We start from the raw sequence: 16,271 nt of genomic DNA, 5'->3' as shown, positions 1-16,271 counted from the left end.
CTGTTTATCTACATCATCGGAAAACCCTGTCATGTTTGTCCTTTGCCACTGTTAGACCCCCTCAGATATGGTTGATAATAGATGGCCTGCATTTTAGAACAGCACACACGGAATACAGCTACCCTGGGAAACTACTTTTTGCCCTTACCAGCACTAGAATTTGAGAGCTAATTTGTGGAGGTAATTAGCCCTTTTATTTCCTCCCTTCAAAGGATTTCAAAGATGTACAATACCTCTATTAACTACTAAATAGAAGTTTCTAAACTTCAGTGTCAGATTGTTCTAGTGACTGGTGCTATTCCATTAGATTTGTATTTCCTAGCTTGTCACCATGTTACCATCCTTGCTTAGCCAATTCTGTTAAAGAAATACGTATAAAACAATGCCACATTTTGATAGTTACGTTTTTAATAGTACTACCCTCCTAACAAAAGGTCATTATATTAAAATACAGGACATTTAAGTTTTACATGATCTTTAACTGTCTTGCCAAATTTTAAGTTCAGAGCACTTTCAATTAAGGTGATGTAAACAATTGTTTAGAAAGCAACAGACTAAAAGTCTCTTTTTTAAAGAAGTCATTTTTATAAGAATAAAATGAAATACATGTTGATGATAGTCAAATCGGTTATATAATCACTTTCACCTTGATGTGGGCTTGATTTAATGGCATAACACACATACCACAAGGAACACACCTTGGTGTTTTTTCAGAGTCAATCTTGTGGGTTTTACTACTTGATTTCAACATGTTAGGTCAATCTTTAATCAGATTTTACTCTGCTAGAAATATTCAGCGTACTTTTCACAGGTGTCTCATTTTTTACTTTGCTCAAAAATAAAGCATGTAAAGCTAAGTCTTCTTTCTTTTATTCAATATGCTATATTAAATATTATTATTGATATTTCATCTATTACTGGGAATTCTTAATAAAAATAAACTTCCGGAGAGCAATTCTTTAAAGATCATAATGCATTTGAGATGGTTCAGTGCACATTAAAATAGGTCCATTAAACTTAAATAAGGTTTCCAATTATTCATAAACCAGGCTATTTAATTTTAATATCCTATTGCTAATGAAACTAAGGCAAATTGGTATATATTAAAATGGCTGTAGTGATGTTTTAATAGTCCAGTACAAATGGGGGGGGGCGGGTGGAAAAGAATGGTATCATTACAAGTGCCTAAAATGCTGCCAATCCAAACTACAATTAAACAAATTTTACAGAAAAAGGAAAGGCAAGAAAAATATCTAAGTCCAAAGAGTCCTTCGTGGACGAAAGTATTTGTTTTCTTGCACTAGCTTATTTTCCTTAGGTTAAATACAAAAGGAGTTTTTTTTTGTTGCTGCAGCAAAATAGTATAATTACATGTTAAATAATTTCAGATGTGTTTTCAATCAGGCTGTTTCAAAGATCACTCTCAAGGAAATAAACTATTTTAAGTTTATATTATTACCTGGACTTTAGAAACTGCAGAAGACCCCCAGTTTTTAGTACAACATCATCTTACCATATAGACCACGAACCTATAAAAGTAATTAAAATGTAGACATCATAGCAAGTAATGTTTTCGTTCTCCATTTTGCAATAATCAAATAAGATTTACCTCTAAACAATTTCAAACATGCCTTTATTGTCCATAAGCACACTGATTTTAATCTGGAAATGTAAACATCCCTGGATCAGAAGATTCAGTATCTATAAGGGGCTTAACAAATTATTTCCATCTTTGACGCTCATTGCACTGGAAGATCAGTGGTCAGCTTCTGTTTGTAACCTGAAGTTCTGAACTGAGAACAGGAGAGTTACAGGAGTGGCACTGCCCTCAAGTTAAGAGTTGAACAGCAATGGGCAGAGCCCTGAATTAAAGACATATTGCTTCTTTGTTCAACAGTAGACCTTAGCACAAGACTCCAAGTCATTTGGAATAGATGAGTGATGAGAGTCCTCCTGAGATGCCTAGACAAAGCACCAACAAGGGGACAATGCAAAAGAAGGAATAAAATGTGTGGGTTCTGGGAGAAATTAAGGGCCATTAGTGTAAAAGTTCACATAACCTACTCCTGCAGACAAACACATATTACATTAAAAATAGGTTCACCATTTTCATTGATAAACAGCAGTTGGTGTAAACTCAAGTCATGCAAATCAGGCTTAATAAAAAAAAAATCCCCATAACGTAATAGGTAGATACTTAGAAGTATTAGACAATTTTTTTCATCCATGAGAGGCAATTATTGCATTTGTTATTCAACAGAAAAGTTAAGTGATTAGTATTATTGTGCTCATCAGTCTTTGTAAGCGAAGACAACTTTTCCCACAGTTGTTACTCGCTGCAGGAACATATGGAAACACAACAGCAGCACATCAAGTCATGTTTAAGTTTCTATAGAAAGGTGCAAGGCTATTCTGCACCACATTTTGCTTTTGTAATAAGAATATTCTTTCCTTAGTGGCTCATTAAAACAAGTTAATTCTGTTTTTACCAGTAATTAATTCAGAATTTATTAGTGAACCAAAAGTTTCACTATTCTTACAGAGCTAGAGAGATATATTGCTTGTTTGGCCTGCGACAATTTCAGTTATTCTTTTGAAAAGCACCTTAGTCTTTTTCATTCAACTTGCTTGTACTTGGGAACTTCAAAATTTATCATAATGAGGTTTGGAAAAAACAATTTCTCCTTTACTACTGTCCTATTGCCAGAATGAGTTTTGGTAGGTTACTTAAATGTACTCCAGGTTGTATTATAACACACACATCACTATCAACAATCTTTATAAATTAATCAACTTTTTGCCACAATGTAATTCAAAACAGGGAGGTATGTGATTGATAACCATACACATTCATCACTGTGCTATGACAAAGACTCATTTTGTGAACAATTTTAAAGAAAATCATTTGCATATTTAGAATTTAATTTCAAACTGAATGGCACGATGACTTACTTCAAACTGCCTCTAAGGTATATTAAACCCCATCAGAATATGACACTACCATAAAACAATTTTAGCAAACCTAGAGGAAATGCTTTGCATTATGCCAGCGTCAGGTTTTACAACTCAGTGGCATATCATGTTGAGTAGCATCTTGTTTAAAAAAAGTCATTTGTTAAAATTTTGCTTTTTTTTCAATTTTTAAATTTGGGAACAAATATTCCTTCACTGTGGGCCTCTGTAACCCAGTGTGCAAAAAGAGGGACAGACACATATTGCTTCCCTACATAGGGTCATCACTTCCCACCAATTGCAAATCCCCGTTTATTACAGATATTAGAACTCAATTGCCACATGGGCAAGTCAATCAAGAAGGCTTAGACGACAGCTGGGCAAATTTTAATGTGTTTATTTCTACAATTTGTTTTTATTAAAAGTTTCGTGAAAAAATTAATCCTATAAATAGGAAAAAGGGGGAAACAAGAGTGCTTCATGGCCTGAAGCAAATGGTGTCAATACATCTGTAAACAAGGTAAAACTGCTCACCCTATTTAAAGGACAAAAATAAAACCAGTCACAAATAGTACAACTGTTCATTTCGAGAGGCTGGGAGTGTTTTGTCCCAAATTTTGGTGCCCTAAAATGGCCAGCAGTAAGGTCAATTCTCAATTCTCTAACCTTGATCATCTGTGCTTTCTCTCTCTTCCTACAGAAACACCACCCTAGATGAAGCAAGCACTGGCTCTCTCCTATTTGAGGGAGAGTTCTGCAAACACTACCACGAACAACACAGCTGGAACCACCAGCCCTCTGGAACATTAACACTGGAGAGAGTTTGAAACAGTCACCAACATTTTCCTCTACTTTTGCATGAAAATACTAGAAGTAAACAGGGGCATGGAATTCAACAGCTGACTACGAATGTTCTACATTCAAGTTGTTTGGAAGCATACAGATTCAGCTCCTTTGAATCTTCTGGTTAGAAGATACAAAATTACTCTATTACTTCTTAAAAGTACACTAAGACAAAAAAAGTCACTTGAGGATAATATAGTTTTTGCATTAAAGATGAAATCTGCAACAAGAAATCTGTTCAATTCACAGATCTGGAGACTCATGGGGAAGATAAGCTCTGAGTGACCATTTGTCACTGAGATATGCAGGTGCTGAATTTCTTAATAGATGCTGCTGGAGCAAACCAGATGTGGCTACTGGGCAAAAAGAGGAAAGAAAATAAATCTTGTCCTTTACATGCATAGTCATGTTTTGGGGATAATCCCCCAACTCTGGAAATATGATTCATTTTTACAATGAATTAATTAGGCCAGACAGCTCACTTTTAAACAGTAACTCATCTCTTTAAACCTAGCTTTACCAATGACTTGAACTAAAAATAATCCAAACCACTGGGTCATGCAAAGTCAATAAGTTAGCACTATAACAATAAAGAGTAAAAGGGCATAAGCACGTATGTGGAAAACAAACCCTATTTACCCAAGGAGGGGACTGAGAAAACCACTTAAGTGTATTTTGTATAGGGTGGGGGACAGAGGAAAGAGAATTTTCATTATGGCTTTAAGATGGAAGCGCTTCAGATAAGTCCCCTGCCCCCTCCCCGCACCCCCCAAATCAAAACCCTGGTGGCAGTGACAGAGCCAGGAAACAACCTAGCTTCCTCGCCTACCCCGCCCCCAAAACCGTGCCCGGTGGCTGCAGTCCAGGCGCCGAAGCTTTCCAAGGCTCCCGAGGAAGTGGCTACAGCCCATTCCAGTAGATCCAACGACCAGGCATGAGGGAAGGGAGAGAGCCCTTGTGGTGGGTCACGGCTGGCCAGGCCCAGATCTGAGTAGGGCATGTCTCTGGCCCACCGCTCCCTGGCGCCAGCAGCTTCAAGGGAAGACCTTGGGACCTGGATAGGGCTCCCCCTCGCACCAGAAATCATCGGCCTGCGGGGTCTCCAAGAGCCACACGTCTCGGGGCAGCTCACAGGCCGAACCGGAGGCGTCCTTGGCCCTGACAGGCTCCAGCACCCGGTAATAGTGGCAGTCCCGACCATCTTCAGGGTCGTAGGGCGGGGCGAGGATGTCCAGGAAGGCGGCGGGCCCGTCCACGGCGTCGATTTGGTGCAGGTTGTCCCGGTGCGGCGTAAGGACGCAGGGGCCGCTGGCCTCAGTGTACTCCGCCCGCGAGCGCAGCACGCCCGGCCGTACCGCGTCCCGCTCCCGGGCCTGCAGCGGCGGCTCGAATTGCTGCTCTGGCGGCGGGGCCCGCGGCCGCGGCCCACTGCCCGCCTCCAGCTTGTCCATGCAGCTGATGCGCACGGTGCCGTAGAGCACCTTGAGCATGCCGTGCATGCCCGGGTGGTCGTGCAGCGGGATGGACGTGCCGCTCTTGAGCAGGAACACGCCGAGGCTGAAGCCGTCAGTCTCGTAGATGTGCATATAGGTGACAGGCGGCAGGTTGGGTGGCAGAGGCTGCAGCGTGGCCTTCCGGGGGGCGATGTTCAGGTCTTCCGCGCGGACCTGGGTCAGCAGGCTCTTCAGCTTGCTTAGGTTCTCCGGGAAGCCTGGCGGCATCGGCGCCTCAGGGCCTGGCGCAGCGCAGCGGTCAGAAGAGCTGCGGCCGCCCCCGCTGCCCCGGAAGGTGAGGCACGCCTGGCGGGCGATCCGTTGGATCAGGGAGGCCATGTTGTCTGGGGGCATGCTCTGCTGTTCCTCTGCGTGCCGAGGCCGGCCCCCACCACCTCCAGCTTTCCTCCGCCCCTTGCGGTCCCCGGCGGCCGCCACGGCTGCCCACAGCCCTGGGCGAGGCAGGAGGCCCCGCAACTACCGGCCTGTCGGGCGCGCGGCACCACTGCCGCCAAGCTCAGCAGCCACGCGCCCGCAACGGCCGGGCGCGCCCGCTTTGCGCCCCCTCTGAGCGCGCACGCGCACGCGCACGCCCCACTCCCAACACTCACGCTCCGGGAGCAGATACCGGCCGCGCAGGCGGTGTCAGGCTAAGTCTTACGCCCGAAGCTCCATTCAGGCGGCCCGCACCTACGACGGTAGCCAGGCGTTCCTGGCGCCTTACAGAGCATGCTGGGACTTGTAGTCCGGTATTCCGTATGCGCTCTGAGAGAGTTCCCTTTGTCAGCTGGGAAAGGGAAGGATTACATCTGTCGGTCATAAAGCGACCTTTATTACGGTCCCAAGGTGTTCGCTTATTTGAAGAAAGGTAAATTGGGGCACTAGAGAAATAGCCAGTTAACTACAACTCCCGGCATTCGTCAGGTTGGGGTGACGCACTTCCGGCGTCTGGCCTGTGGCGTGCTGGAGGCTCTTGGCCGCCGCCTCAAGGAACAGGGCAGGAGGGTCGTTAACCTTCTGGCGCCGCTCGGGCCTGTTCAGCTTTCCAAGGTCGCTCTCCTGTGGCTATAGCCCTGGGAAGGAGGCTGTTGCGTTAACTTTAGCTCCTTATGGCCGCCTAGGCAGCACTGTCACAGGGCTTACAGGACTGCGCTTTCGTAAATTTCTAAGTTCCTTAGGAGATGAGAGTCGACGTCCCTGGTGATGGCCACAGTTGCTCTGTACAGCCGTCCCCAGCTGTTGTTTGCATCAGGGTCTGATGACTCTGTTCTTTTGGTTACAGAGCACGATAGTTCTTTGCTGGGGCTTGAGAGACCATTTGCTGTGGTGACTGACTCTATACTAACGGTTATCAAACGTTGGTTTGCCTAAGAAACACCTGGTTAGGGGAGGAGGGTGCTTTTTAAAAATAGATTCCTGGTCTTCATCCAAGGATCGGTTCACTAGATAATACTGAGGCATCCTATGAGAAACAGTGTTGTGCCAGAATCAGGCAAGCTCTTGACCTTAACCTTACTTACCCTGACTTTAAAGTCCTTTTGGATTTCCAAAGCTAAACATGGGTTTCCTATTCATTTTGTAATTGGAGTGGTTCACTAAATTCTCTGCAGTTAAAAAAAGCATGATTTTTTAATGGGCTGTGTAACTTATCTAATGAGTACTCAATATATGCCAGGCATTGTGTTAAGTACATTACCTAATGAATGTTATACTAACATCTAATCCTCACAGCAACTCTTGAGAGGTAGGCATTATTGTTATTCCCCGTTTGCAGATGAAGAAATTAGTTACAAGAGGATAGTAAATTGACAGGGTCTAAGCATCAGGGTAGAAATAAGTATAGTTTTACCACAAACAGCAGCTTGAATTGGTGTTAAAAGAGCCAAATGTGGAGTTAGAATATTGTTTTTCTAGCCTACTGTGCTGCTTATAAGTTGTCTTTAGCAGACTCTACCCTTTTGGGTCCTCAATTTATGCAGAATCTGGAATCAGTCATTTTGAATTCTGGTTACTCATCAGAGGCCCCCTGGGAGCTTCATAAAGATTTGGGGGGGCCAAACCCAAAAAAATGCTGATTCAGAAGAACTGGTGTGAGGCCCAGAATTTTTATTTTTTAAGATGCTCCCAAGTGATTCTTAATTATCAGCCCAGTTTGGGAACCACTGCTAGATCTATAAACAGTGAACCAGTTCTTAATATTTGTTGATTTTGATTGAGGGGGTGATTGTTTAAGAAAAGGACTTGAGGTTTATTCATTTTCAGAGGTTGCCATTGTTAAGGTATTTAAATGTACTGTCAAATTTTATCTTGTAATGAAATTTCATGCAGTCTTTTTCTAAAGTGAATACTTAAGAGAAAAATACCTTCTATTCATGTAGAAATCTGGACTTTTATTTATTGGTTTTATCTTTATTAAGGTAAAATTAGTGGGAGTTACAGACTCTATAGATCATAGGTTTTAGTAACATACAGATGTGTTTGATTGCCGAATCTTTTAAATCTCAGTAGTTGTCTGTACTTATTTAACAGAAATTCATCCTTGTTGCAGTAAGCAGAATGAAGACCAAAAGACATTCAGAAAAGAGGACAAAGGAAAGAGAAGTGATAGTGAACAAGCACTAGAAATACAAGACAGCAACAAGATTTGTGGAAAGTTTGGGATAGATGGAATCTATCATTCGATAAATAGTGAGTATTTGTTGGGTGCCAGGCATTGTTCTAGGCTTTGGGGATTTGCCAAGGAATATCTGAATTCCCAAAGGATGTGTGTGTGTGTGTTTCGGGGGTGGAGGTTGTTATATGGTACAAATAAATGAGCGGCATAATTTCAGACAGAAATAAGTTTATGAAGACAAAACAGGATGGTGGTGTGATACTCTGTGTATGTGTGAGTGTGTGTGTGTGTGTGTGTGTGTGTGTTTTGAGGGGGATGGTTGTGTTATTGGGTTGTCGGAGGTGACCAGCAGATAATATTTGAGCTGCTCTTGAATATTAAGGAGGTCAGCCATGGAAAACTCTGGAGTCAGAGCATTCCAAGACTAGGAAAATAGCCCTAAGGATGTGAAACAGAGTATTTATTGGATACCATGACTTTGACTAGGTGGAAAAGAGGTTGGTATAATTGGGAACAAGAATGAAAGCTGGTGGGGTCAGACTATGTAGTGACCGTCAGAGTTCCTGGAGGGAGATTAAACTAGGGAGGCAGGCAAGGGCCATACTACATAGGCCTTATAGGCCCTGGTTAGGGGGTTGTAGGGAGTTGAGGGCCATGGTAGGGAGTTGAATTTAATTATAAAGGTAGTGAGAAGCTTTCAGAGAGCATTGGGGAGGAGAAACACTGCCCCAATTGAAGGCAGTGATCTATAGAAAAGAAAACTAGTGTAAAGATTAGAAATCTCTTTTGTAGGTGGAACTGACAGGGCTTGCTTATGAGCTATTGCTTTGGCAATCTATTTCTTAAAGTATATTCTCTTCACATATTCTTTTTCATGAATTGACAGCTATGTGGTGATAGGTAAGACTGATAAAGCTTTAATCTCACCCTCTGCCCACGTCTAACTATTAAATTTAAGAACGAGGGAAGCATAAGAAGCATGAGTAAAGCTGAAAAAATTTTTTAACGGTTGCTTAATTAATTTGGAAGCAAGAATTGAAAGAGCCCCCAACATGCATACACACACACATCTTTTCTTTTTATTTAATTAATTAATTAATCAATTAAAAATTTTTTATTGAAGTCGCACATCTTTTCTTAACTCTGCCTGCTCATTTATATGATCTCTTCATTCTTTGGAAACTAGACTTGTATTTTGTCTTTCATCCTTCTTTCCCTGGCCTTCTTCTTTATGAGGACTTATTTTCTTCTGACTTTTTCTCAAACCTTTCTTCAGAATTCATTTTGTCCATCTCTTTTGATTTGAACCTGGTCAAAAGAGTACAAAAGTACTGACATCCTCAAATGCTCAGAGTTCCTAGCCTACAGTTGCTTGTTTTTTTAAAGTGGGCGGGAAGGTTTCTTTTCCCCAATAGCTCTTGCTCCCTTACTCCTCTACCTGCCTTTTTATTTAGTATAGAACATGGTAAATGATAACAATTTTTCTACTTTTAGAGTAACTTAGTTATATTTAATTATATTTGAAATATTTTAGGTTTATATTGTAGCTTTCCTTTCAGTTTTTAAGAAATGTTAGCATATATTTTTCATCCATTATCATGAGTGAACATCAAGTTGTAAGAAAAAATATAGTTGTGAGGTAGAAAAACTGGCTCTAGGCATGGCGAACATATGTATTTTTTTCATCTCACTTATCTAAATTATTTACACCATAGATCTTCTAAAGTAACTCTGCTTCACTCTACTCTGATTTAACTTTGTGTGGTTATCTGAAATCACATTACTTTAGTGTGTGCGCTGTTCAGTTACATATGTTAACTTCCGTAATTTGTAGTGTTCAGGTCAGAGTTCAGGTGTTCACATTGCACTAATAAATTGCAGAGGTTGTGTGGTATAACTTTGTTTCCTAACTGTGTGATTTCATACACCAGTGTGTAAAGATTGGGATGAAGAAGGACTTTAACTGATTCCTTTATCTCTTCCTTGCCAGTGTCTTTTTTTAGGCAATGGGAGGCAAGGGAGAAAGAAATTTAAAATTAGGATCAGGCAGAGTGAGGTTGAGGAGGAAGGAAAAAAAAACGTGTGGCTTTCACAAGTAAATAATGAGAGAAGTTTTTACTATGCTCAGACTGAAGCACTGTCAAAGGCCAGGTATTACCGTTTTTGGAGGTGACTTAATATTATAACACTCCACCACCACCAATTAGATATTAGAGAGGTTTTCTTCTTCTTTAAGTAGTACAATTATTATGAGACTCAAAATAGTTCTGAACTATAAATTAAGTCTAAACACCCTTTACCTCTCTTAATTAACTTTTTCCCCAATTTCATGCTTTTTTGTTTTTCTTTTCCATTTTTTTCCCTCAAAGAAGACATCAGCTATCTCCACCTCCTCCGCTTCCCCATCTGTCCTTTTCCTCTTGGCTGAAAGAAAGATTTTTACTTTATATTTATTTTAATTAATGAATTTGAATTGCAAGTGGTGAAACAGTTGATGTTCATCTTCAAGAGGCAGTGAAAGGGAAAATCATCCTCTTTAACTTGGCAGAAAAAAACTGTATGTTCATTGCTGATGCCTGCCTGAAAAATGACTGCGAAAGGGGTAGGGGTAGAGTTCTGTGTCCTTGCAGGGAACAGATGCCATAGCCCAGAATCAAGGGAAGTGAAGATGAGAAAACTCTTCGGAATGAAATTGTACTTTCCTGGGAAATGCCTTTCTCAAGGGATGCTTAGTAAACATTGCTTGATGTTTATGGTACATTGATCTAGGATCAAATTCCCTAGGAACAAAATAGCAGAAATCAATTCAATTGCTTGAACACTCTGATTAATAAAATCCACTACAAGTTTATCATCTTTTCCTTTTCAGTTGGGCAAGGCAAACAATAATTTGTTTTTTTAACCTGCTCCCTTGAGTGTTCATCTTAGAATACATTCTGGGACATTTGACTGACTTGAAGTAAATAGGGACAGTATTACATGTGTTTCTTTGGAGGGGTGCCAAAAACCTTGTCCGACTAGATCCTCTGTTACAGCATTTAGAGAAAGTCTGAGAAATGACAATATAACTTAAAAGTGAAAAGCAGGAGTCAAGGAAGAAGGATAACAGTAGACTGACAGGATACCAGTTCTGCTACTGGCTCTAGCAACCTAGTATGTGACTTTGGGTATATCATTTCACTTCTTGGAATCTCAGCTCCCTTATTTATAAAATGAAAAATTTAATTGAGATGATTTACCACTTGCCTTCCAGCTTTAAAAAAATCTATGAATTTAAAAAATTATAATTACATGAAATTAAGTAATATAATTTTATCCTGTGGGATACTGCAGAGCATCACAAAAGACACTTTTTAAATGTATTTTTTAAAACAACATGTGACGAAAACCCTCAGTAACATGCATACAGTGATATTTGATTTCTCCTTTGTGTTGTCTCTACCTAAAGCAGATTATTTTGACACTTCCTGAATATAAATTGAATAAAATGAGCAAGAGCTCTTTTTTAAAACAATGTTTACCATTATTATTAAATTTCCATAGTAATTTTTGAGGAAACCTTTTTTTTTTTTCATTCTAAGCATAAATTATCATGCAAAAAGAGTCCATGTATTGTTGCTATTGGAAAAAGCAAAACATGCTTTGAGTTAACTACGCATTTCAACAGGAACTGCTGTGGTAATTGACATCCAACATCACAGCTCCAGAAATTCCTCTAAGGCAGCAGAGCTTTAGTTTAATTAGGTAATTAGCCCTGGTCAGCCTGTAATGAATGTACAAACAATTAGCAATGAATTTGGGCTGCTGAAACCTATTTTTCCTCTTTTGTGTTCCTTTGCTTTCATTAACAACTCTAACAACTGAACAATTTATATCTTCACACTAACAATCAACTTTATTATCATCAAATTCTTTGCAAGTGATAAAGCAATGAAACCTGACATTGGTTGCACAACATTAAGTGATTATGTTAAGTAATGCCATTTATTTGCCTAGCTATCCTGCTGTTATATTATGTCAAACAAATAGGGCTTTTAAAAGCAGTGCACACTCCTTGATGTTGATGATTGCTTTATTTGTGAAACCCAAGCAACTAGCAAGAGATGTACCTCAATTTGGAGTTCTTTCTCAGTGGCTTTCAGCAAACCTGAATGAAAGAAAACAGTTCCATAAATCCACCAAAAGCAAGACCTTCAAAAAATGACCTTTTTCTTTATCTTTTTCTTCTTTTTTCTTTTTCTTTTTTATCTTATGTTCGGAGGGGCTTGAGATAGAATTCAGTAAATGAAAGCCCTCACTTGGCCATCTTTTCCTGTTTGGGGAGTTTTTAGTCTCATGGATGACAGAAGGAATCATTACAGTTTTCCTCACATTCCTCTGATATAAGTCTTTCCCATCCATCTGCTATTTGGGGGAAATGGCAGAAAGGAAAAGAAAGAAGAGAGGGGAGAACAAAGGAAGAGAGCTTTCAGATGTGGGAGAACAGAAAGAAAGACGTGAAGGTCATTTTCCTAAGACTTAATATTACTAAGTGTTAATGTCAAGGAGACATTGGTGTTGCTCTGGATTCTGGGCATGTAAACTGAAACACTTCATTATATTTCAAGCAGAAATAGATTTTGAAAAATGGACATTTTTAAGTTTCTGTGAGCAGATTATAATTACAAAGGGATATCATTTGCCATATCGGAAAACAGTCTGATTCCATTAGAAATTTATAGAGTCCTTAATATACAGAGAGTTCTTATAAAAATGCTTTTCTGCTTATTAATAATCTAATAAGATTTGGGGGAATTAAACCCAATGTTAGAAAACTAGTTTAGCTAGTTAATAGCAGTTTGGGAATTAATTGAAGAAATATATGGCTTACTATTTAAGCAAAATTAAAAATGTATAAACAGAATGTTTTTTCTGATTGGAATATGAACATTGGCTTGTAATTTCTTATCTTGAGGCTTCTTGGAAATATTTCTTTTTCCCCAGCAATAACCAGCAATTAGAGTTTCAGAAATGCCAGTTTTAATCAAAACTCTCATTTCCAAAATAGAAAAACTTTCATGAACTATATAAAGCCTCTTTGTTTTATTCAATTTACTGTTTTGAAAAATAATTTAAATAATTCAGAGCCAGAATTAAGATGTTTCAAAAATGCATAGAAAATACTGCAAATCCTTCCAAGTTATGATCATTTTTACTCTTACCATGGGTACAGTAATTTCACTGGCATTAATGTTGGATGGAATAATGGAAGAGGTCTGAGTGATGTCGAGCTTGCTTTTCCTCCATCGTTGTCTGGCATTGTTGCCAATCCCTGATTGGCAGTTTCAGGCCTACAGGATAGCTTCCTGGACTTTCTAGCAAAACTCAGTGTGTACTACAATGGATGGCCCTGCTTATGAAGTTCATAGCCTCTCATAAGTAGATGTTCAGGCTGATTTTCAGTTTAAAATGCTTTCTAAAGATTAAAATAATGCTCTATTAAAAAGAACTTTTTTAAAACATAGGAGAGATGTGGAGATCTGATGGCTAGCATGCTGAATCTGGTTTCAGGATATTGTCATAAATACGTTAGTAGCTTCCACCCTGAGTGTCCATGTAGCTGTAAGATTTCAGTGATTCAGACTGAGTTTTTGTCTGGTGTACTTTTTTTTTTCCTAATGGAATTACTGTATCATGGCACTCGGACCAAGACCAAACCTCTAAGTATAGGTTCTATTTATTTTTCTTGCGCCATCCAATGCCACTTGTCTCTTCATTTCCTGATTTCTTCCTAAAGTGAGCAAGCCAGAATACGTCACACATCACAGCTAGATTTAGACAACAGGCATCTCCTTTGTAGGAATCTTTGCAGAGCCTGACTTACCTATGTCCATTTCACTGCTCACTATGTCATGGACTCCTTAACTAGTTACCGATGTTATACCTTCTAGTGGTTAATCCAGCCTGTTTTCAAAAGTCCATTTGAACATCAAAGTAAAATAGAATATTCTTTCTTGTTTGTTTCATCAGTTCTTGCTCTCAGGCTCTATAGTTCAACATACTGCATTGATCTCACTTTTTTTTTTTTTAGGTTCCTTGTCTCAAAGTGGAATAAATAGTTTCTCTTTTTTAGTTTTGACTTAACACATATATAAACAGTTGTCTTCCTATTATACTTGACTGACAAATTTCACACTAGTCCCTTTCGGCAAGGGCACTAATTTTTCAGCACTGATTTTTCCAATTTAGTATTAGGTTTTAACCTTTATTCTCTCAGCTCAGATTTTCCCACAAGTTTTCACATAAAGATAGTGTTTTATTATTGATAATAGTAAAATAGTGCATTAATACTGATGGCTATGTAAGTGTTCACCTTTTAATAATCTGCTTTAGCCTCTTCTCTCCTCAGGATACAGGAATCTATGAAAATGATCCCAATCTTGCTTTCAAATATTGAGTTTGCTTGTTTCCCTTAAGGTTGTTGTTGTTGTTTTAACAATACCAGACAGATATATGCTTTTCCAGTTCAAGTAGATATGCATGATTTCACAGAGTGGTAATTACAGAAAAGGTAAAAGACTGAATAGAAGTTTAAATTGTTCCAGGGAAACAGTAACTAGGAAAATTTTTTTAATGATTTTAAATTTCTGTTATCTTTATTAAATTACCTAGTCTTCATTGTTAGCTACCCTGGCCCTTATTTGTTCAAGCACACATGTAAACTACCATCAACAAAAAAAGGTGAATAGAAGTCAAGGACTGGGGGGAGAGTATACCTCAAGTGGTAGAGTGTGTGCTTAGCATGCATGAGGTCCTGGGTTCAATCCCCAGTACCCCCTCTAGAAATAAATAAATAAATAGATAAGTAAATAATACAAAATACCCCTCCAATTTTTTAAAAAAATAAAATAAAAATTAAAAAAAGAAATCAAAAAGTAAATAGGAAAACTGCTGATCTAAACTGAGTTAACCTATCTTGACCATGTCCAGAACAGTCAGAATCATGCTATACTGTTCTTCTTGGATTATCCTTCTCTAAACATACACAGTGTGTATTATAGAAATTATCTGATGGTGTCAGCAGTCATGAAATAATATAGACCAGAATAAGTAGTCTCTTATTATCTTGAAGCTCTATAGATTTTGCAACAATTCCTTAAATGATATTACTGACATAAAGTACTTTACTTAATAAATTGTTAACCAAAGAAACTTTCTACCAGAATTTTAGAAGACAACAGTAAATGGATATATTTGTTTTAAAATTCTGTGAAAATGAGCCTGCACAATTTAGTTTCTTGAAACACAGCTTTGAGCTACATGTCTTACTGGGGTTGATGAATATGATCACTAAACCTGTAAGAGGTAAAGTGGCAGAAGCTCCCAGAGCTCAGGCAGGATGTAGGGGTCCAAGATGGTACCACCTGGGCCATTTCCTCACCATTAGGGACAGGGATGGGAAAGGAAATTCATGTATTGGATTATACATTTCTTGAGGACAAAAGACTGTATCTAATTAATGTATTTTTAGCAGAACCCAGGATGATATCATGAATATTTTAACATGTTAGTGACTAAGGGGCTTATTCCTTTTGCATTCTTTCAAGGAGGCATGTTCTGGAATATACTCCTAGAAGAGATGGTAACTGTGGAATATTCTGGGGAAGTGAGGACAGCACTGAAGGGAGAAAGAAAATCTGGTACAGAGATGTGGATTTACTGTGTAATTTGCCCAAGTGATGGAAGAATGGATTCTGAATTGCTTTCTTCCTTTCTCTGTTAAAAAAGGGTTGGGGGAAATTAAACAGTCTGATGGCACTGTCACTCCTTTCCTTTCCTTTCCCTGGTAAGGGGTGAACCTCGGGAAGCACATCTGACCCTGGCTGCAGACATTGACTAAGAAGAGAGCACCATCTGTGTCACTGTCTGGGGTCGAGCTTTCCCCGAAGGCTAAAAAGGGTCCTAGGAGGAGATTGTCTCTGCCTCACATCTTCTGCTGGTCCTTTGGGTTCCACAGGAAAGCTGGGCACTTTCCTGGGCCCTCTGTTGATTAGGTCAGGTGGTCTGGGAAGGCTGCTCCGGGATGGCTAGCAGTGGATGCTGGGGGATTTAAGCCCAGTCATGACAACTTTGATTTCCTGAGACTTCGGAACTAGAGGGAATTATCTACTTAGTCCTTACTCCTTACCTTTAAAAGAGAGTTCAGTGAAGTCCCAGAAAGTATCACTATGGAAATGAGCACATTAATCACTGTGGAGACCTGGGAAACTCTCAGGTTTCAGTTATCACACATCTTCAGAGCTGGGTGTGATTTGGGAAGACGTCATCCTGGGACTGTATTTGGGACAAGAAAGTAGTTTGGGGGAAAACTGTGCCTAACAACTCTCCTT

The 16,271-nt window shown here is 39.5% G+C and overlaps 1 protein-coding gene and 1 long non-coding RNA gene across 5 annotated transcripts in view; one reads left to right on the top strand and one right to left on the bottom strand.

Moving 5' to 3' along the window:
- Positions 1-1,616: 1,616 nt before the first annotated feature.
- ADO (2-aminoethanethiol dioxygenase) lies at positions 1,617-6,015 on the bottom strand. Its single transcript, XM_010957932.3, has one exon. The coding sequence runs from the start codon at positions 5,640-5,642 to the stop codon at positions 4,830-4,832; it is 813 nt and encodes a 270-aa protein (XP_010956234.3). The 5' UTR covers positions 5,643-6,015; the 3' UTR covers positions 1,617-4,829.
- Positions 6,016-6,246: 231 nt separating this feature from the next.
- The window catches only part of LOC105071296 (uncharacterized), a 361,750-nt gene continuing 351,725 nt past the window's right edge, over positions 6,247-16,271 (top strand). For 3 of the 4 annotated variants that reach the window (XR_012510268.1, XR_012510269.1, XR_006725886.2), the window contains exons 1-2: positions 6,247-6,338; positions 7,837-7,976. This is a non-coding gene — a long non-coding RNA (uncharacterized LOC105071296). Of the gene's footprint in view, positions 6,339-7,817; positions 7,977-16,271 lie in introns of all 4 variants that reach the window. The other variant, XR_006725888.2, reaches the window with a different exon arrangement.

The sequence above is a fragment of the Camelus bactrianus genome, chromosome 11 (assembly GCF_048773025.1).
Source record: "Camelus bactrianus isolate YW-2024 breed Bactrian camel chromosome 11, ASM4877302v1, whole genome shotgun sequence".
NCBI classification, from domain to species: Eukaryota; Metazoa; Chordata; class Mammalia; order Artiodactyla; family Camelidae; genus Camelus; species Camelus bactrianus.
This window is presented reverse-complemented; position numbering and strand designations above follow the sequence as displayed.